Source organism: Octopus bimaculoides, chromosome 2, assembly GCF_046866305.1.
Source record: "Octopus bimaculoides isolate indiv1 chromosome 2, ASM4686630v1, whole genome shotgun sequence".
In the NCBI taxonomy this organism is placed as follows: Eukaryota; Metazoa; Mollusca; class Cephalopoda; order Octopoda; family Octopodidae; genus Octopus; species Octopus bimaculoides.
Window position 1 is genome coordinate 77,840,134 of NC_142929.1, and position 23,166 is coordinate 77,863,299.

At 34.3% G+C, this 23,166-nt stretch overlaps 1 protein-coding gene across 3 annotated transcripts in view; it reads left to right on the top strand.

Annotated features, from left to right (window-relative positions):
• LOC106869687 (calcium uptake protein 1, mitochondrial) overlaps positions 1 to 23,166 on the top strand; it is a 50,920-nt gene that overhangs the window by 27,252 nt on the left and 502 nt on the right. The window contains exons 6-12 of one of the 3 annotated variants that reach the window (XM_014915517.3): positions 3,055 to 3,072; positions 16,429 to 16,540; positions 18,216 to 18,298; positions 19,490 to 19,684; positions 20,714 to 20,863; positions 21,512 to 21,620; positions 22,990 to 23,079. In XM_014915517.3, coding sequence (XP_014771003.1) covers positions 3,055 to 3,072; positions 16,429 to 16,540; positions 18,216 to 18,298; positions 19,490 to 19,684; positions 20,714 to 20,863; positions 21,512 to 21,620; positions 22,990 to 23,079 — 757 coding nt within the window. Of the gene's footprint in view, positions 1 to 3,054; positions 3,073 to 12,950; positions 12,984 to 16,428; positions 16,541 to 18,215; positions 18,299 to 19,489; positions 19,685 to 20,713; positions 20,864 to 21,511; positions 21,621 to 22,989; positions 23,080 to 23,166 lie in introns of all 3 variants that reach the window. The other 2 variants (XM_052978375.2, XM_014915519.3) reach the window with 2 other exon arrangements.

The window sequence follows — 23,166 nt, forward strand, 5'->3', positions numbered from 1 at the left end:
TCGTTTAACGTCTGCTTTCCATGCTAGCATGGGTTGGACGATTTGACTGAGGACTGGCAAGCCAGAAGGCTGCACCAGGCTCCAATCTGATCTGGCAGAGTTTCTACAGCTGGATGCCCTTCCTAACACCAACCACTCCGAGAGTGTAGTGGGTGCTTTTACGTGCCACCGGCACAAGGGCCAGTCACACAGTACTGGCAACGGCCATGCTCAAAAAGGTGTTTTTTACGTGCCACCTGCACAGGAGCCAGTTTAATTATTCTGATCATAACTCTTTTTCAAATATGTATCTCGTTTGGTTTATCTCTCAGGAATATAACTGAGAAAACTTTGTAAGATAAGTAAAATTCATCATCAGCCAAGTGCTCTCCTGTGTCCAAGGGTCAGCTTGCCAAAAACTCTACAGTTCCCTCTGTGTTGTGCTGCATACACACAATCAGCCAGGCTCTTGTTTCCAGTCCATTCTTTGATGTTGTCAATCCACAACATTTGTGACAGTCTCTTGCTCTCTTCCTCTCCACATTTCCTGTCAGGGGGGTTTGGGGGCTTTGTGAAATAAACATCAGAGGTACTTTGTCCCAAGCAGAACCTGCAGAAACTTTTTTAAGGTGTTACAAGTTTTTTGTCTTACTTAATGGTGACTAAGTAATCACATTGTTGGGAACCATTCTGTATCTTCAGCAGATATCTCAGAGCCATGATCAGTTCATCCTTTAGCCTGAATGGAGCAGCAAAGGCTAGATTACCCTTCACTTGCAGGAGTTTCAAACCAATCTTTTCTACAAGAACTAGTACTGGTGTTGCATGTGGTCCTACAAGTTCAAATTCTGTTTAGAGCACTAAAAATGGTACAACCCAAAATAGAAGATAAAAAGTTTAATTGAATATGTCTTTAAACACTAGCACTTTTCATTATGTCAAATCTACTTGTACAGATTTACTTTTCTAACCTCTCTACCTTCATCTATCTCCATTCCTACAATATGATACCATTCAAAACTTACTGCCACCACAATCTGTATTTGCACTAACATCATATGGCATTAAGGACTAGAAAAGATGAGGTACAAATTTGTTGCCATGGAAATTGAAATGTTATTGTCAGTGAGCAGATGTACGTTTCAATTTGTGTGTGTATATATACACATACACTGCGCACGCACACACGCAGGCATAGCTGTGTGGTTAAGAAGCTTGCTTCCCAACCATGTGGTCTCAAGTTCGGCCTCAACTGCACATCATCTTAGGTAAACATCTTCTATAGCCTGTGGCTGACTAAAGCCTTCTAAGTGGATTTGTTAGACAGAATCTAAGAAGCCTGTGTATGTGTGTGTATATATATATATATATCATCATCATCATTATTATTATTTAATGTTTACTCTCCACACTGGTATGGGTTCGACGGTTTGACATATAGTTGTAAACAAGCATCATCATTATACAAGCGATGTTGTTCTGCTTCCAACCTTCCATGAAAAATGTCTGGCCATGGGGAAATATTACCTTGCTTGAAAATAGCTGAAGGTTGACAACAGGATGAGCATCTGACCATGGAAAATCTGCCTTCTACAAATTCCGTCTCACCCATGCAAACATGGTAAAGTGGACACTAAATGATGACAATGAATGAAACACACACACTCTTACAGTTTACCTTGTTTTATTTGATTTGAATTTCTCTATTTTCCCCTCTCCCATTCTTTTGGATCCCAAATCTCTGATATCCAAGTTCTCCTTACCTCTCCCAATTTTTAATTCAACTTTGCTTCTTTTTTTAATGTCTCTTTATTTAATACTTGTTTCAGTTATTGAATTGTGACCATACTGGGGTACCACTTTGAAGGATTTAGTCAAACAAATCAACCCCAGTACATATTTTTAGGTCTGGTTCTTAATCTATTGGTGTTTTGTCAAACTGCTAAGTGACAGGGACAGAAGCAAACCAACACCAATTGTCAACCAGTGGTGGGGGATAAATACACATATACTTGTATATAAAGGGCTTCCACTTAATATCTGTCTAACCATATCTACTCACAAGGCTTTGGTCAGTCTGGGGCTGTAGTTGAAGACACTTGCCCAAGGTTCCATGCAGTGGGGCTGAATCCAAAAGTACATAATTGCACAAAAAGGCCAAGTATACTTCATTACCTCTTGTGAGCATCTAATTTAGTTGAACAACTTGAGAAATGTATGTAAAATATGTGTGACTCACACATACACCATTCTTGCAGGTTGTTAGCTCTGTTTCTCACATTTCTTGAGTAGCATTTTGTATTTCAAGGGTTCTATCAGGTTTTAATGTTTTACAAAATCAAGAAACGTTAACAATGTCTGAATACATACACACAATCTTCTCTGAAAGAATGGAGTAAATGAGGGAGCCTCTATGTGGTCACTCAATTTCTTAGAAATAGCAGCAAAGCTCCTTCAAGTCATAGTCTATCATCACTGGAATGGATATGCTGGTAATGTGATTCTTCTGAGTTGCATATAGGAAAAAGATGGGATGGTCATGACTAGAATACTTTTGATTAAAAGTCTGTGCAATCAGGACTGATCTAGAGTTAAACAACGACTAATAGCTATCCCTCTGTGACATTTGTGCATATTTCCCCCTTCCAATAAAAGTATCATAAAATATATCCATCATCCCTCATCAATGTATGAGACTGAGAATTTGTAAAAGCACATGCTTATGATTTCATTGTTGCTATACCACTGTCATGTAAAATCATTTGGCAGCTGTTTTATTTAACCATTCACTGCTTATATATATATATATATATATATATATATATAGATATAGAATTCTGCATGGTTTTTATTCTCCATGTTTCTCTCTTTGTCTTTCTAAACTCAATGTACATCCAAAGTTGAAAGAAACACCAAGAGCTATTCACTGGTATTTGCTCTTTTTACTGCTGCTAAATGTTGTTGTTGTTGTTTTTATTTTTTTTAAATCTTTATTGTCAACAATGGTTGGTATGAGTACTTTTCTATGTGGTCATTTCATTGTATTTTTCTGCTTTTATTTACTTCCTTAATCAGAATCCTCGGACACCGAAGGTAAGTTTAAATTCCCCCTCAAGCTGCTTACAAAAACAAGGCTTTAGTACTTAAAATACAAATTTTAAAAATCCAGAAATCAAGCATCCCATGGACAGTTTGCCTTATTTAGTTTTTTTTAATTTTTTTTTTTTTATTATGGGAGCTAAAATGTTTATTTCAAACCCTTTGCCTTAAAAATAAACCCAAACACCCCCTCCTCCAAGAAAAACCAACCCAGTCAAATTTACACCTTGAAAATCACTGATGGAGTTGTTATTCCCTTACATTACACTATATCAAACACTGCTTTTGTCCCAACACAAAACCAATATATTGGCTTCTTTCACAAATATCTGAATTATGCATTTTACCTCAGCTTATTTTATGCATAATGCAGCAATCAGTGGAATAATATGCCTACATTGGGAAGTTTCTCTTTAAATTTGAAGTTCAGAATGTTAGAAAAACTAAAACTAGTAGTTTGTAATTTTCAATAAGGAAATTATATGTGAGATTGGTCTCTTGTTGCATAGAGATAAATTACGATTGCAAGAAAAGTTTGAAATCAGGTACACTCATAAGTACAGTTCTATATTTTGTATGTTGCATGAATAATCATTAGACAAAGATCATACCTTATTTACATTATTTACATTTGACGGATATTTGTCCTCATCTTGTTTGTTGTTATCACAAAGTTTCGGCTGATATACCCTCCAGCCTTCTTCAGGTGTCTTGGGGAAATTTTGAACCTGGGTTCTCATTCCTAAGGTATTTTTCGATGTTGTTATTATTATTATTATTGTTCAGGTCACTGCTTGGAATCGAACTAGGAATCTTGGGGTTAGTAGCTCACACTCTTAACCACTATGTCATATGCTCATGGGCAATTATGGAATGAATTCTAGCACTTATAAACCTAATATTTTTCTATCCTTCCTTAATACTGGTTCCCATATGCTGCTCATATCTGTACTCGGTCTGCTTAGGAGGTTGTTGTGTCCTAGCATATGGGCTGCTTCTTTTAGTTTTCCTATTTTTCAGTGATGTTCTCTATTATTTTAACTTCATCCCACAGGGTGAGCTGGTCTCCATTTTTCCATACATGATTAGCTATACCCGATTTATCAATATCTCCTCATGTCACAGCTTTGCGATGTTCATCTACCCTTATTTTGAGGGGGTGGCATACTTCGCCTTTGTTTAACCTACCACAGCTGCATAGGATGGAGTACACGCAGTCTTTGGTCATATTCTCTTCTATTGGTGGTTTTACTCGAAGGAGATATTTGCAAAGTGTTATATTACTCTTGAATACTGTCCTGATGTCATATGGGCCGCATATCTTTTGCATCTTTTCAGAGAGGCCTTTCACATAGGGTAAACAGACTGTGGACAGTTTATTGGCCTCATCCTCTCTCTTCTTCATAATTGGAGTGGATAGTATACTTTTGGAGTAGTTGTTGCTTAACAGATCGTTACTGAGCTTGATCATTTTCTCGTGGTGTGTCTCACAATCACTACTTATATTCTTTGCACGATGTTTTAGGCACTGAGCAATCCCTCTTTTTACACTGTATGGATGGTGGGAATTGAAGTTGAGGTATCGTCCAGTAAAGGTCGGCTTGTGGTATACGGGCGTCCTGAATCCATACTTGGTGCGTGTTATTAATACATCTAGGAATGCCAGCTGATTGTCTTTTTTGAGGAATGAAGTTAAAATAATAGACAGAGAACACCACTGGAAAATACGAAAACTAAAAGAAGCAGCACATATGCTAGGACACAACAACCTCCTAAGCAGACCAAGTGCAGATATGAGCAGCATATGGGAACCGGTATTAAGGAAGGATAGAAAAATATTAGATTTATAACCCCTAAAATTCACTCCATAATTGCCCATGAGCATATGGCGTAGTAGTTAAGAGCGCAGTCTACTAAAGCCAAGATTCCGAGTTTGATTCCAAGCAGTGACCTGAACAATAATGATAATAACAACAACATTGAAAAATACCTTAGGAATGAGAACCCAAGTTCAAAATTTCCCCAAGACACCTGAAAAAAGCTGGAGGGTATATCAGCCAAAACGTTGTGTTAACAACAAACAAGATGAGGACAAATATCCGTCGAATGTAAATAATGTACACTCATAAGTAGTTTTGGAAGAAAGGTTAGCAACATACGATGAAGAGAAACAAGAACAAGGAGGAAGGGGCAGGGAGGGAACAATAAATTTTTTTTTTTCTGATATGTGAGTCAAATGGAAGGTGCTGACATCTTATTTGAGGACTTGAGCAAATTCAAAACTACATAAAGGTGCTATAAAATAAAGTTTATATTAATGAGTTTCTAAGTGTGTTATTTATGAGATTAAATAATTTTACAGTTTGAGGTGCTTTACATATTAAGATAATTTTTCTTTTCTTCTTTTGAGAGGTAAGTTTGACATACATGACAACAGATTAGGGTTTAATTTTTGTTTTGTTTTTCCTTCCAATGAAAAACTCTGCACCACTGAATATGGTTGTCATGTGTACAAATATGTCTTGGATGTGACCTTTCAATAGGACAAGATATTTATATTGAAATCTTTTGCTCTAAAACTTGACACCTTGAAGAATTGGCCGCCTCTGTAGATATCTAAATTATGTGTATTTACATGGGAGCAGGTATGTCTGTTTAGTTAAAAGGTTTGCTTTGCAACTACATGGTTTGAAAATTATTCCCACTGCACAGCATCTTAAGCAAGTATTTTCTACTATAGCCTTAAGTCAACCAATTGATTGTGAGTGAATTTGATACACAGAAACTGTACAAAGTTTGCCTTTTGTGTATGTGTGTAATTGTTTACATTTGTGCTTCTCTGAAAAACTGAGCTACAAAAGTGATATACTGTCAACTTTCTATCAACACATCATCTGGTTCTGTGCTTTCAAAACCTTCACTCAAAAAAACAGGTAAGGATTCGTAGCAGAAACATTCCTGACTGTAAAACAATAATATATAAAAATTATATATTCATTTTAACCCATGCTAGCATGGGAAAATGAATACAGCTTGTTTTGGGAAGGACATCCAGCCATAATGACTATACCAAAGCAGACAGTAGAGCTTATTGCCGTTCCCTAGCTTGCCAGCTCCTATCAAACCGTCTAATTCATACCAACATGGAAAAAGGGACAATAAATCGTTATGATGATAATGGTATACAGATATTTTAGGTGTATATGTGTGTTTATGTGCACACATGACTGTTAGCAGTATTTAGGTAGTATGCACAAAAACTGTTCTGTTTAAATTTATTTCACTGACAGGATAAAAACTGAATAGAAATAAATAATTTTTAGCTTGAGAGAGGTTATCATATCAGTGAGACTTAGAATTTAAATGTATGTTATACAGCTTTATTCTCCTATATACTGTTGATATCATTCATATATATATGTATACATATATATTTGTTAGTCGTCACAAAAAAAGAGAGTACTCCCCTCCACCACCCTCATGAAAGTTATCCTTTTGTAGGAATTCAGAAAAAATTGATAAAAAGCTTCACAGCGGCAATTATTCATTTTTGTCTTTAAATATTCAAGTCTGTTTAAAGACAGTGAGTTTCTTGTTACCCTCTTTTAGTTATTGCTCTCAGGTAGTGAGCTTTGAAGATGAGATATAGAGCTAAAATGATTTGGAAGGTATTGTTTTAGACCACAGAGACCTAAAATTAAATTGCTAGACAAATCTTTAACTGTCTATTTCCATTTTCTTGTGTCAGAATGAGTGGAAGAATAATTTTTGCTTCCACTCAAAATAAGAAAGAGGTGAAGGAATATCCATGATGTTTGTGGCCCCACCTGAAGGATAATAAGATTAGTAAGAATGACACACAGAATGAAGTCTGAGGTATGGAATTGGGGAAAAAACGCCAAGGAGAGGATTCTAAATGATTAGTCAACAATGGCAAGAATAAGATAAGGATTGATGTGAAACTGGTATGGGTTGGTGTGGATATAGTGAATGAAGTGAAGAACAAGTATTTTTCCAATTATTTGGGTGCTAAGCACTCAATTTGTAAAGAAGATGGGCTTGGAGACAACGCAGTGGCTGCTACAAGACTTAAACTTCATATCCATGGGTTAAAAAAACTTAAGTAGTTTTATTACAGTTAATACATCATATTTGAGGAGAGATAAACAAAAGAGAATAAAGTTAGATATTCAACTGATCTTGTTTGTTAGCTGGTTTATATATATATATATATATATATATATACACACACACACATATACACTAAATATATTCTGTTTATCATAATCATTGTTTTAATGTCAACTTTTCCCTGTTTGCATGGGTCAGATGGAGTTTATTGGAGCATATTTTTCTACGCCCAGATTCCCTTCCTGTTTCCAGGCATAACCAGACATGTTCTTCACAGAATATTGGAAATGAATGACACTGCTTCTATTAGTGTCATTCACTTATAACTATCACACAATGTCAAAGCAAGGAGACACAAACACACTTGCATACCTACATGTACAAACATACTTACACATACCTTCTTCTATCTATGTTTGGTAGTGAACAGGACAGTATACTGGTAGTAATAATAATAAGGTTAGAAGAAATGAAGAAATTGTTCCTTAGTTTATTTACATAGATATACAGAAATTTTCCAAAGAAATAAAATAAAGTAAAATATTTACATTGTTACATTAAAAAATCTTCTGTCTAGTGCTTGAAGATGGTCTGATGGGCTTCTTTCAGTTTCCATCTACCAATGATGATGGCATATGTTTTGTTGCTGCCAAAGATGAATGAGAACTTCAATAATACTTATGGTCATTCCAGCCATGTCTCTGTGCAGCCCCAAATTATTAGCTCCATTAGAAAGACCCTCTACATTAACACTGCACATCCATTAAATCACATTTATTTGATTCCTCTCTGAGTATCAAACACTTTCTCTCTATAACATCTATATACTATTATCATGTAACATTATTCACACATGCTCAGCTTCCAAAGGCTTACACTTTCAAAAAATAACTTTTTGGGTACTAAATTTCTTATTCTGTGTGTTACTAACCAGTGCTTTGGTCTTTAAACTTCTCTTCCACATTTCACAGCAACTCTTATTGCAGAATCTTTCAGATACCAAGTATATGTAGGACCAAATGCCTAAGTTGTAATCAGATGTGGTCTGTGTGTGTGTGTGTGTGTGTGTGTATATATATATATATATATATATATATATATATATATATATATGGAGAGAGAGAGCGCCTTGTTAAAACCAGCCTGTATACTAAATTTCTTATGAAATTCATTGTGAATCCTCATATTACTTCTTGTATCCCTATGCATAGCTGTGTGTTTGTATCTAACAATGCAGAGATATCAAATACATTTTTCAGGTCAACAAATGATAAGTAAAGTTGTTTGGTCCTTAACTAAGCAGTTCTCTTGCAGTTGCATCACGAAACATTGAATTTGTGCTTCCATATACTACTCCACCACCACCATCAACTGTCTCTTATCTAACTCTACTAATTTTTAAACCTACCACTGTTCTAGTTATTCAAACTTCTTCAACCTGAGTTTGTCAACCATAAATCCATGTGTGTGCGAGGGGTACTTTCTTCATCAGACATTGATATTCAGTTATTTCCCTGTCTCTTGCTGTAGAGAAGACAAAACATTGATTTGCTTCTTGTGTCCACTTCTATAGATAATGACCGGTTGGTTGGCTAGTTTTCTAACTTTCTATTTTTAATGGTAAAAACATTGAAGCTGTAGAATATTTACAAGCTGTTATTTTGTTTTTTCTTTTTCTCTTGGGATATTTCCCCCTTGTAAACCAACATATCCATCCTGTTTTCTGCCATAATCCTCTAAATCCCCTGCTATGTTTATATGTTTGTACAATGTGGTTGACAAGCTTGCTTTCAAACCATGTGGTTTTGAATTCAGCCCCACTGCATGGCAGTATGAGCAAGTGTTTTCTATTATAATCCCAGGCTGACCAAAGCCTTGTGAGTGAGTTTGGTAGATGGAAACTGAAAGAAGCTCATCAAGTGTGTGTGTGTGTGTGTATGTCTGTTTGTCACACAAGCAATGTCATTCATTTCCAATATTCTGCAAAAGCATGTCTAGTCATGAGGAAATATTACCTTGCTTGTAAATAGGTGAGGGTTGGTGACAGGAAGGGCATCCAGCTGTAGAAAACCTGCTTCGATAAACTCCATCCAACCAATACAAACCTGGAAAAGTGGATTTTAAAATGTGGATATTATCCTGGAATCAGTTTATTTCTTTCATCCATTAATCTTATATATGGAACATCATAAATAGAAATAAAGATGTCATGTTGCCTATCACAAGCTTGAATTTAATTATTCTGTTGCCTACTCTGGTTACCTAAGTTAACTATGCTGCAAATAACAAGGTAGGCATGGATGTGTGGTTAAGAAGTTTGCTTTCCAACTACATGGTTCAGCGTTCAGTCCTATTGTGTACCACTTTAGTTTCTGAGCGAGTGGCTTCTGCTGTAACCCTGGGCTGAGTAAACTTGTTAGAAGAAAACTGAAAGAAACCCATCATGCATATGTATGTTTGTGCCTCCTCGTCTTGACATCACTTGATTGTTGTGAATGAGCATGACTGACATACAAGCAGTGTAATTTATTTCCAATCTTCCAAGAAAGCAAGTAAGAAGCATATCCAGCCATAGAAAATATAGCTCAACCAATTCTCTCTTACTCATGGAAAAGTGGACATTAAAACAATAATGACGATGTTACACCTGTGCCATTTACCACATTTAACTTACCTTTCTTCCACAGCAAACTGTGTTGAAGTTAACTTTACTGAGATTCTGTTATGAAAATATGTGTGTTGGTATGTTTGTATCTCCCTACAGAAGGCAGATTGTATAAGTGTAATGTAGCATGGCAATGATTTTGAATATAGATGTGAAAGTCTAGAGAGAAATGAGGTCATGTTTGATGTGTATGGTTAACTTGCATGAAAGTCAGAGCACACGTGAACTATGAATATGGCTAGATTTCATAGGTACACATTGATGGAGACTATACTGATGTGGACTTGGGTTGTCAATGAAGGAGTTCAAACAAAAGTGTTTAACCCTTTTGTTACCAACCCAGCTTAAACCAGCTCTGGCTTGAGTACAAATGTCTTGTTTTCATAAGTTTTGAATTAAAATCTTCCACCAAACCTAAGTCACAATTTATGTTCCTAACATTAGCTGAATGATAACTAAGTTATTTTAGTAAATTCTTTGTTATATTTAAAGTAACTGAAAGAAATACAGAGCATCTCAAAATAAATACAGTAACGAAAGGGCTAAGTCAAATATCGGGATGTTGAGCCTCATATATGAAATGACAATGGATTAAAACAAGTGGCAATATGCTATATAATAGGATCGACTATCTCAGGCCAACTTGATAAAATGGACACTAAAATGATGATGATGATACAAACATACATACCTGTCTTCTGCAAGTATTTGTCGCTGAAATATATCCATTTACTTTCTAGAAATAGTAGTCTCTTTGTGTATATTTATCAACAGCTACTGTATGGTTAAGAGGCTTACTTCCCAACCATGTAGTCTCGGGTTCAGTTCCATTTTTTGCTATAGCACCAGGCCATGTGTGTGAATAAGCATGAATGCAGATATTTTGCTTGTTGCCATTTAAGCAAAGTGGTGATGATGTTGATACAATAACTGATTGTGTAGCACTTTCAAAGATCTGTGGAATATAAAGATCTTTTACTTGAAAATCATCTGGTTATAAAATCCTTTCTCAAAATCAATAGAAATAACTTCATTTTTTGGAATTTTGCTAAAACTGGTTTGGGCAATATCTTGTGTTATAAAAAAAAACATTTTTTTAATTATTGACCCTGTCATAAATAAGAACCAAGATATCGAGGATATAATGCAACTAGCATGCTGTCACTATAAAAAGGTTAAACTTTACTTAATGACACTAAACACTTTATAAATTCATGGAATACATATTGTATTTATGAACACAAACAGAAGGGTTTGTAAAGGTTGGGTGGATTTAACTATTTCATTATTTGACTTTGTCATTTAGACTAAACATTAGTTATATTACTATGCTTCACATAGTCAACTAGAAATAGTAGTGCATATATATAATAGAAAAGGATATTTTACCATGACATAACTATAGAAGTTTCATCTCTATGAAACAGTTCTTGGAAGAGAAGCCGTCAAGCATGGTATCCACTAGCTATAGAGTATATGAAATATAAAGTAAGATCAGTGCTCTTAAAATGCATGGCTTTAAAAACAAAAGTTTAGAATATAGTTTTGCTTTTGTGTGTATATATATATATATATATATATATATATAACCGGAGATGTACTTATCTGGCAAGTGATATGATCTGAGTGTGTTGAAACTAAAACAGTTACAGCATGGAAGACACGTATGTACCATTCAAACACTAAAAAACTACTGACTTCTTTTAATCCTTTATTATTTTGTGTAAAAAATTTTCATCGCACTATCTGCAACCTGGTCGCCAACACAGTTCTACTTGAACTGGTTTAAAACAAGGTTATTAGCCAACATATATAATCGTTCTGACCAAATAAACTGACCCACAACAGGTTGTTGGTGATGACAACCAGAATTACTAACCTTTATGGATGAAAAAAAATTATTTAAAACCCTGTGGCCTATATATACTGGACAACAGCCTTGTCTTAAACCAGTTGAAGTGAACTGTGTCAGTGACTCAGAGATACTGTGAGTAAAATATTTGATGCCAAAAAATAAAGGTGTAATTGAAGTTAACAGATTTTATATGTTTTTTTTTTTCAAATGGCTAACGTGTGTTCCAAACTGTAATTGAGATATATAAAGGTTTGTGTCTTGTTCTATGATGAAAAATAGTTACTGTCTAGTGTTTACAGTTTTGTGCATTCTTCTGTAAAGAAATAATCATATCAGGATTGCTGTAAATAGTCAATAATCGTTGATGAATTTCTGAATATTTTTCTTTAAGTTACCCTTGGCATGTGTAAATTTGCGTTTCGTAGTGAAATAAAATGAATCCAAAAACTGTATTGACTTTCATTTATTTCTGTTGTAGGCTTATGATGTTAGTGCAATTAGTAACATTTGGCTGTTAAGCTAATTAATCTAAATGAAATATGTGCATCCATCAATGTAGTTCTTATCATCACCAAATCTCTTCGTTTTTTTCCTTCCATTTTTCTTTATTCCAGACATTTTTACAGAAAGTAAGATATGATATGAAGAGCAAAAATTTCTTTCTTATCTTCCGTTGAGCATTTCATATAAACTATCTTCCCCTTTTGTTTACCATATTTCTATTGAAATATACTACTTTTGTTTCAATTAATTTTGAAAACCGTGAAGAATTTAATAAAATATCTTGGTCATGATAACCCTTTTGTTACCATAGTGAAGAATTTGACTTTGTCTGGGGTTTGGAACATAAATTGAAATTTGATAGGTTTAATTTAGATCACTTCAAAACAGGAAGTTTTTATCATAGAACCAGAAGCTGTTTTGGGCAGGTTGGTTTCAAAAGGTTGGTTAAGCTAGTATTTGAAACATTAATTAACCTGAAAGTTTGGTGGAGTGTTTTAATTTGGATAATTTTAAATAGGAAGGATTGTCATAGAACCAGGGGTGGTTTCAGGCAGGTTGGTATCAAAAGGGTTAACAGCAACAACAACAAAAAAAGGAAAAAGTACAGCTGTAGCCTAAATGTAAACAGTTTTCTTTTAATGTTTGTTAGGCGAGTGGGAATAACAATATTGAAAATACTAGTATTTTCCATAATGTGAAATTTTCTTTTGTGTTTAGGATGTATCTGCAGAACTTGTGGAAGGGCTCGAGGTATTATTTCATTTGATTGCATGTTGTTACCCACAGAAAACAAAGTGATTTTTACAATAAAAAAATTCTTTAATTTTTTTTTTCTTGTCAGCAGCTTATAACTTTTAAACCATTGGAGTGACACTTAATTACATTGTTCATTAAGACCCGTAAAATACATTTTTTTTGTATAATTAATTCTACTTTTCTCTTTCCAATTCAACTATTAGCACTGTGAGTTTTAACAAACAATAAAACAATATTTCATATATATATATATATATATATTCTTAATTTCAGTGTGTCATTTATATATTTTTTAAAAACGTGTTCATAATTTTTGTTGTATTTTTCTGAGTGATTCATAATAATTTTTCTAAATTTTGTTGGAAAATGATGTTTTTTAATATCAAGATTCAGGTTACAGAAGATTCAGGTTTTCATTAAACAATATCGTTTTAATTAAAACTAGTAAACTATAATTAACAGCAACAGCACCTATTTAAGTAAGTTTTACATTAATTATAACTGTTGATATTTTCACTGTTGTTCACTAATTAAAACATAAAATGTTGCAAATATATTTACCCATAAATTATATATTATGATGGTAGTAACAGGAATAATGTTGGAATATATGTGCAAGACAGTATATGTGTGTGTGTGTGTATCGCCTGTATACATGTATGTATTTGTGTATAGACATATGTTTATCTTTCTTTGGGCAAATAGTTGTATGTATATGTGTGTTTGTGAAGAGAGTTTTTGTCCAGATTCTTCAATTTAAAACAGGTATTTCAGTCATTTCCATAATAATTCTGTACCCTTAAGTATTACATTCACTTTTGATTAGAAGGTGAAGCACCATTGTAACATTTGTTAAGTACTCTTAATCACACGCAATCACCAGGTGTGATCTAATTATTCCTGACATATATCATAGTGCATTACTCTTTGAAAAAATTCTTTGTACATCACCCATATAATTTGATAATATTTAATGTATTTTTCTTATCTGAACAGGTAATCCTTTGTGAGCAAAATATGTCTGTTTGTTTGGCTGAGAAAACAAGTGTGAATTCCTTGAAATTTTGTGTGTTTAGCTTTGCAATTTAAAAAAAAAAAGTTACATTCACAGAACACATTTGTCAGACCAGACCTCCACCCCAACTAAAATTTCTTCACATGATTAATCTTTCTCTCTGTCACATCTCTCTTCACTTTTATCCACTCACCATTTTACCTGTCTTCATGCATGATTTCAAGATTGCTTCAAATATATCATCATCTCACATCTGTTTTCCATGCTGACATGGGTTGGACAGTTCAACAGGAACTGACGAGTAAGAGAGCTATGCCAAGCTCTACTGTCTGCTTTGACATGGTTTTCATGACTGGATGCTCTTCCTAATGCCAACTACTTTCCAAAGTGTACTGGGTGCTTTTGTGTGTATGTGTAACACCAGCCCCAGGAAACTAGCAAGACAAGACTCAACTGAGGGAGGTGACTTTATGCCAGATATTGAGAGGTTAGAGTATGGTGGAGGGACAGGAACAAATGTCAGCATGGAAGACATTAAATATTGATGATATACATGCATACACACATACATACACTACCTCTAAACTAAAAATGCTGTAAAGTCTTGGTGTTACAAAGACAAGGAAAGTTTAGAGGCAAAGACACTTTAGATGTTATAGAACTTTTCAAGGAACTCTTACTTCATATAGAAGCACTTATTCCAATATTCTTCCAATAAAAAACAATTGCCCTTCATTACAATACTAAATTAAACCAAAGTACCTTTCAAATAATAATTATTACTAATCACTAAAATACTGAACTTAATTTCTGTTCTTTTCTTATGCTTTTCTGTTGGAATAATATTGAGTGTATATAAAGTAAGTGGAAATAATATGCCAGGATTTACAACTGAGGGATTATTAAATGAACAAACAAAATAAAACAGCAATATTCCACTCTTTTTTACCTTATTTAAGGTGAACTCAGGAAAGTATGTTGGTATTACCAACTGTCAATGTCATATATACTGACAACCTTAGTCATTCATTGTTCTTTAACTATTCAAAGCCAGTCACACTTGTTTCAGTAGAGATAATTCTAAATTTTCTAGATAAAGTAGGAATTGTAAATCTATTCTTTATCTTGATTTCATTCTAATATAATTCATTGTTAAATGTATTTTGGTATTAATGAAATGTAGTATATAATATCATAATTATTATTAAGGCAGTAGACTGGCAAAATTGTTAGCATGTCATTATGTTCTTATTTCAAATGCTACTGGGATCAAGCTTGCCTTTCATAAAATAAAGTACCAGTTAAGTACTGAGGTTGATGTAAGCAAATAACCTCTCTCCCCAAAATTTCAGGCAGTGTTCCTTTATCATTATTAATTTATGAAGACTATTGTAAATCTTCATGAAGGTAAATACGCAATTAGAAGAGTGCAGTATGTAATAAAACACAGATTAACTTTGTTTATTGAAGATTATTTCAACAGTATATCAAGGAAAGAATGCCGAACAGACCAGTTGTGAATTTTTGAATTTCCATGTATTTTTCAATTTTCATTATTTTTGTCTTATTTTGAACCCGAAAAAGACATATAAAGTCAGTCTGTGTTTTTTTTTTTTACATACCATGCTGTTCTAATTGTGTATTATTATTATTAAAGTAGCAAGTTGGCACAATCTATATGTTCAGTTCAAATTTCACCAAGGTCAACTTTGCCTTTCATCCTTTCTGGGTTGATAAAATAAGTACCAGTTGAACACTGGGGTAATCCCCATTCTCCTAAAATTGTTGGCTTTGTACTATAATTTGAAATCATTAAAGACAGTGAGCTGTCAGAATTGTTAGCACATTGGATAAAATGCTTAGTAGCTTTTCTTCTGGTTCTTAACATTCTAAGTTCAAATTCCACTAAGGTCATAAAATACTAGTTGAGTACTGAGCTTGATGTAAACAACCTTTAAAATTACTGGCCATGTGCCAAAAATTGAAACCATTATTATTTATTATAATATATTTCTTATTATTCTGAAATCTTTAGAGCTTTGTTGCTGTCATATCTTTTAAAAATTAACATAATTTTCATTTACGATATTTAGTTTGAATTAAAAATTGACTTCTGTAAACTGAAAGCTGTTCTTCAAATCTATTTTACCTCAATATTTTTAAACATATGATCTTTCTATCAAAACTTGTGTAATCTCTTTACTATAATCCCTTTATAAATTCTATTTTATAATTCAATAATGTTACTGGATCGATAATTTAAATCTGAATGAGAGGAAGTCAAATAAATAAATTAATTAATGAGGAAAAAAATGTTTTTATAAAATGTTTTATTTATTAAGTGATAATAGTTTATGTTTTTGCAAATGTTGTATTACTAGAGCTGAATTAAATTCAATTATTTTGTTTTTATTATTATTATAGCATGAGGATTATCCGGAACTAGAACTTGGTGAACACAGTATATTTTATAAACTTGGACAAAGTGGACTAATCTCCTTCTCTGATTACATCCTGTTGCTGACTGTACTATCAAGTAACTCGATCCATTTTCTTCACTTCATATTTTATATCATAATCTTTTTTTTTTCATTCATAGTCTGGTTGTTTGTTTGAGCTTTTATTATTTTTTTATTTCTGTCATAAAATCATTGTCCCTAAAGACTATCTTTCAATGGATCAAACAGGTAGAAGTTGGAGGACACCAGATCCAGGCCACTGTCCATTGCCTAGTCTGTGGCCAAAGTTGTGTGCTCTCACACAAATGGGGATCGTTTTCAGATACTTGTTCTGTCTCTTCCTCTGAATGACCTCTCTTAGTTTATTGATGTATCACTTACTGCTCACAATACAGCTATATTCCACAAAAATGAAAGAGAACAATGCCCTTGTCATTCCAGCAAACAGTCTCCATGATTTTCTAAGCTGATTACTATCTCCTGAACTTCAGCTTTGGAGAAAAGGTGGAATGCCATTCCCTAGACTGAGCCTTTATTTCTTGATCATGAAGATATAGCCATTTTTCATTCTTACCAGGTCAGAAAACAAAAACCTATCCTTATTGGCTTTAGACAATCCTAGCAGTTCAGAACAGACTCCCACCTTTTTCTTCTTCGAATTGAATGCCATCTGCCAAGTTACCCAGTTTGCATATACCTTTTGATACCCAGAGTCTTCTATTGTGGCCAGTGAACAGATTGTGACTCATCTGCCACACCAATCAGTTTGAACACTTGCTGACAATCACAGTTGAGGGTTTCCCAATGCATAGATTGTCTTCAAACTGTGCACATTGCCTTCTACATCTGCCAAACAACCTGTACCCCTCCTTCATCAAGAACTTGACAGCGTATAGCTTATGTTCACATTATTAGCATGCAAGGAAGACGAACAGGAAGAAAAGTTACTCTACCAGTATGTGCAAGTTGAACAACCTATTGCTATTAATGGAAAAGTTATGCCCACTTCCAAGACAAACCTCATGTGTCTATACACAAGATAAGTTTTGATAATCTATTATTTATTTATTTATATTTGCCTTGATCTGTAATAAAATCACCTTTGATCTCATCCTTTAACATATGCTCAATAGCTACAACCAGAAATTCTACTTAACTCCTGTACATATATAATTGCTATGTTTTATATTTGTTACCCACTGTACACACTCTTTGGTCTATTTTGACTCAGTAACTTTATTTATCCTGATTAATACACTTTCTCTCATAATAATTTCCACTCAATACGTGTCTTTGATAAAACAGAGTTAAAACATTTCATCTATAACAAATAACAACTGTAATGTTAACATTACAACAAACACTCGTCTAACATACTGGTTGTGTTAGACTATTGAAGTGTGTTATCATGAAAACACTGCCAAATCAAAATTTCCAAAAGATTCCCAATATTATGAATTACTTTAATAAGCCCTGCGGTGTTAAAATGTTGCTCACGAATTTTCATTAATGATTCTTTTATCCTCTTGTTAGCTAGAGTGGTATACAGCTACATAGACTGTTGTAGTGGCATAGAAGAAACTAGGAAAAGTTGTAGCTTGTTGATCAGTGTATGTTCTATATTTTGAGTGAGAAAAATAATTCCAAAATATCATATAGAGGGACATGAATTTGCAACCCTTTAGTTAGTAATTTAATATTTTATACACACACACACACATCCTGAATCAAAAATTTCTTATATCTTTTCAGCACCTCAACGAAATTTTGAAATTGCTTTCCAAATGTTTGATTTAAACGGTGATGGTAACGTTGATGCTGAAGAATTTGAAAAGGTTTTCCTTTTTTAATTTTAAATCTTTATCTGTTTATTTATTTTTGTTAACATTCCTTTTATAACATTTCACTTTAGGTGACATTGTCACATCTATATTTTGCCTCATCTTGGTGCTATATTGCTTGACTTCTTCCACTATATCCCTATCTATTTCTATCATTGACCATCTCTCTCACAAACCTCACACTTTCCATCATCACCCTATTTTTCATCCATCTACAGTTAGAAAACAGTCCCTGTAACAGATTTCTGTGCAGCTTCTGTCTACCAAATTTCATCCTTTAATCTTTAAGTACATGGCCAAAGTGCTGTACAGTGGGATTGAACCCAAAGCAACGTACATGTGAATAAACATCTTAACTACTCAGACATACCACAGGTTTTATATGGTTTTGTTGTCATTTAAATTGGTTCCTGCAGTGTCTGTTTTTTAATGTTGGAACATCTATGTATATTTAGGAGGAATTTCATGTTTGGATGCTCTTCCTGTTGCAACCGTTACCTGTTTTCATGCAAAGATTTTTTTTTATTGTTTAAGGACTTGAAAGTGCAGAGCAACCAGTCATAATGTAAACATCATCATCAGTTCACTAAAGTGATAATAAGCATGTCTCTTTATCATACTTTAACCTTTCACTGCCTGACATAAAGCCACTTGCCTCTCTTCTGCAACCTCACTCAGTTGAGGGCTCTTTTTCTTTCTCTTGCAAATTACTCAGCAACCTCAAGAGTGCCAATGTCACAAAAATAGCACCCAGTACAATCTGTACAGTGGTTGGCATTAGGAAGGGCACCTAACATTAGAAACCATTCCAAAGCAGTCCTGCAACTGATTGGATTCTGTCAAACCATCCAACTCATGCCAGCATGGAATGGAAGATGATATGCAAAGGATTATCTGCAGTTGTTCCCATCTACCAAATTTCCTCCAAGGCAAATGGTTGGTTCACGGTTATAGTAAAAGACACTTTCCAAAGGCACCACACACAGGAACTGATCCCGAATCCACATGATTGTGAAGCAAACTTCTAATCACACAGCCATGCCTGCACCTACTATGGCACATCTCATTTAGTCGAACTGCATCAGTGTCTTTTGTCTTCTCTGCTGTTCAATCTCTTGATGTGGTGGTTTGCATATCTCATACCACATGTAGTCCTTCTCTGTCTATCTTCTCTTCTCTTTCCAGGTTCAGCAAATCGTAATGAATCAAACTAGTATGGGGATGCGACACAGGGACAGATCAACAACCGGGAATGTCAACAAAGGGGTCAGCTCTGCTTTGTCGACCTTCTTCTTTGGTCCAGATGCTAAGAAGAAGTTAACTGTTGAAAACTTCCTTGACTTCCAGCTACAGCTACAGCGAGAAATCTTGCAAATTGAGGTATTATTGAAATCCAGCTTTCCTTGATGACATGGGGAAGGAATGGCTACTTTTAAATCATTGAGCACAAAAATGTAACTCTAAATAGCTTAAAACATTTATATTTGCAATCATGAAGTTCTGAGCTTCACCCTGGGCTACAGAAAGTTGTATTTGTTCGTTTTTACATCCACTTTTTTATGCTAGCATAGATGACATGATTATTGGGGCACTGTTTAAATATTCAAATGCTTTTCCTGTTGCTAACCTGCATAATGAATCCCATATTGCACTTAACTTCAAAGGCATAAAGCTAGCAAATGATGATTTGATGGCGGATGGTGGCTAATAACCACAATGTCACTGGTAACTGAGCAATTTATCACAAAATCTGTTGTTTAATGATTAACAACTGAGACATTCATTCTAGAAACTCACAGAAGACTTAGTTATTTGCCTGGCTCTAAGGGACACTAGGCATGTCAGAGTAAATTTTGAATTATTAGCAGCACTTTGTCCTTTCAGCCTGTGCTAATTGTCTTTGTTTATTAGAAAATGAGAATTTACATTATTCTGTTCATTGTCGTTTAACATCCACTTTTCCATGTTCACAAGGATTGGCTAGAATTTGTTGGGGCAGATGCCTTTCGTGTTGCTAACCTTCATCTGTTTCCAAGTAACATCACTTGGCCACTGTCATGTGATATCCAGACAAGGGTGCACACAAACACATATATATATATATATGAAACAATGGGCTTTTTTCAGTTTTTATTTGCGAAACCCACTCAAGGCTTTGATTACCTGAGCTTGTAAAAGACACTTGCCCAAGGTGCTGCACAATGGGACCAAGCCAAAGATATGGTGAAGAAGCAACACATCCATTCTAGAAATGACAGGATTTAGTTACTTGCCTTGCTCTAAGGGACACTAGGCTTGAATTCTGATGAACACTAATCTTTTATCTAATGCTGATTGTTTTTGTTATTTAGAAAATGAGGATATACATTATTTTGTTGCCTAAGTAAACAGTTTATTATATTCCCACAGTTTGAACGGTTTGTTACTGAACCAGGACCCAATGCTACAATTAAAGAAAAAGAATTTGGTGCCATTTTGTTAGCTTATGCTGGGCTTCCTGATAACAAGAAGGTTCGAATGTTAAAACGAGTCAAGAAAAGTTATAAAGACCACTCCAAGGTAAATCATCATTGTTTTAATATTTACTTTACCATGCACGCATGAGTTGGAATTCATTAAGGCAGATTTGCCATGGTTACATGCTCCTCTTTGTTAGCAACCTTCACTTGCTTCCAAGATCAGACTTGTTCACAGAATATTAGAAATGAACGAGACTATTTGGAGAAGTGACACTCATTTGCAACTGTCAAGACAAGGAAACATAAACATGTGTGCACATGAGAGGCATCTTTCAGTTTCCATCTACTAAATCTACTCACAAGGCTTTGGTTGGCCAAGGACTATAGTACACAACACTTGCCTAAGGTACCACACAGGGGAACTGAGCCCAAAACCATGTAGTTGCTAAGTGAACTTCTTTGCCATTCCTGCATATATATTCCTACATATACACACCTTGGCATTTTCTCAAAGTAGATCACATTTACTCACAGCTATTAATATTTGGATCATTAAAGGTGTTGAGTTGCCAAAATTGTCAATGTTCTGCAATATTTCATTTGGTCCCTTATATTTAGAGTTCAAACCCTGCCAATGAAGGTTGGGAATGCAAGTACTATTCAAGCACTGCAATCAATGGTATGTACTAAACCATCCTCCGCTCAAAATTGCTGTTTAAATTAAAAATAATCATTTGGATCATTTCAGGGTATTACCTTAAATGAATACATTGATTTTTGGAAGTTTCTGAAAAGCATCAATGATGTTGATACAGCTCTAAGCTTCTATCACCTTGCCGGTGTTTCAATTGACAAAGGTAAGTTTTTGTTTCATTACCCCTTTTCATATACTGACTTCAGTTACCAGGTTGTTATGATACAAACTCCCCATTTTATTTTAAAGTAATCTGAATTAAAACCTTCCATAAAAACTTATGCATAAATTTAAGTTTCAATCAAACACCAACTTAACTAAATTCTTTGTTCATCTCAGAATCTGAAACAAAGGCATATTTTGATAAAAATATATAACAAAATTAAGCTCCAGAAGTTGCAACTTTTTATTGTGAATAAGTCTAGCATGAGAAATAAGTGTAGGGGAATGGGGATAACATTTTATATACTGGAGCAGCGATATTAAGGTAAGGTTTATATGAAAATACTTAATCCTGTGCAGTTTAAGTAAAACAATGAGCTTAGATACTTAAAAAATATTCTCCATAATATGCTATCTGGGATTTCTACAATTATAATTAGAATCTTACATGGATCAGATGAAATTCATTGAAGCAGATTTTCTACAGCTTAATACCCTTCTTTGTTGCCAACCCTCACCCATTTCCAAGCAATGTAATACTACTAATCAAATTTTCATAGGATTAGGAATAAAGGACACTGTTTACAATTACATATGGCAGACTTCTTTCAGTTTTTTCCTCTCCCAAGGCTGTAATAGAACACAATGGCCTAGTGTACCATGTGACAAGACTGAACCCTAAAACTTGTGGCCATGCATGCACCTAAATCTTTGAAAGACCAGAACTGATTGACACAAGTACAATATTTAAGGTATAATACCATGGGGGGAGGGGCTTAGTTGATGTAATCAACTCCAGTGTGTAACTGATACTTCATTAACCCTGAAAGACAAATGAAATATTGTTAAACATCTTGTCTGACTAACTAGTAATTCTGGCTGCAAGAGATTTTGAGATTAAATAATCAGTAAAGCCATTGTGTGTATAGTTTCAAAATCAAAGCCTAGCTAGCATCTCTGGGCTTTGACCTGCCTACAAGTTCACTGTTTGGCTAAAATTTAAAATATCACAAGGATATCCGATTGCACAACAATTTTTCAAACAAGTTTAAACCTACTCTGAAATCCTTATAATTCCAGGATTTTAGTGTTAAAAAAAATCCATAGCAATTTAATGAATATGTTGCCACTTCAGAAACCAACCCCACATGGAGGGGGGGAGGGGGGTCTGAAGTTTTGTTAGAGTTTGGGACAATATAACTTAATTCCCTTAAAAAGAAAAAAAAGTCCCACCCCTAAAATTTTTACCAAAGCCTAATAGTTACAGCACATGTGCATAAGTTACTTTACTGCCACAAAGTAACCAAGAACTATTATCACTCATTTTTGTTATGTATTAATGAATAAATCTAATTACATTCTTTTTTCAGAAACCTTGAAACATGTTGCCAAGACAGTGGCTAATGTCCAACTAACAGATCATCTTGTGGATTTGGTTTTCACTATATTTGATGAAAACAGTAAGTTTTGTTTGGGTACCATGTCACTAACTCTTTAGAATTCAGATTACTTTGCCAAATGTAATATTCACATAGATTTAATTAGAA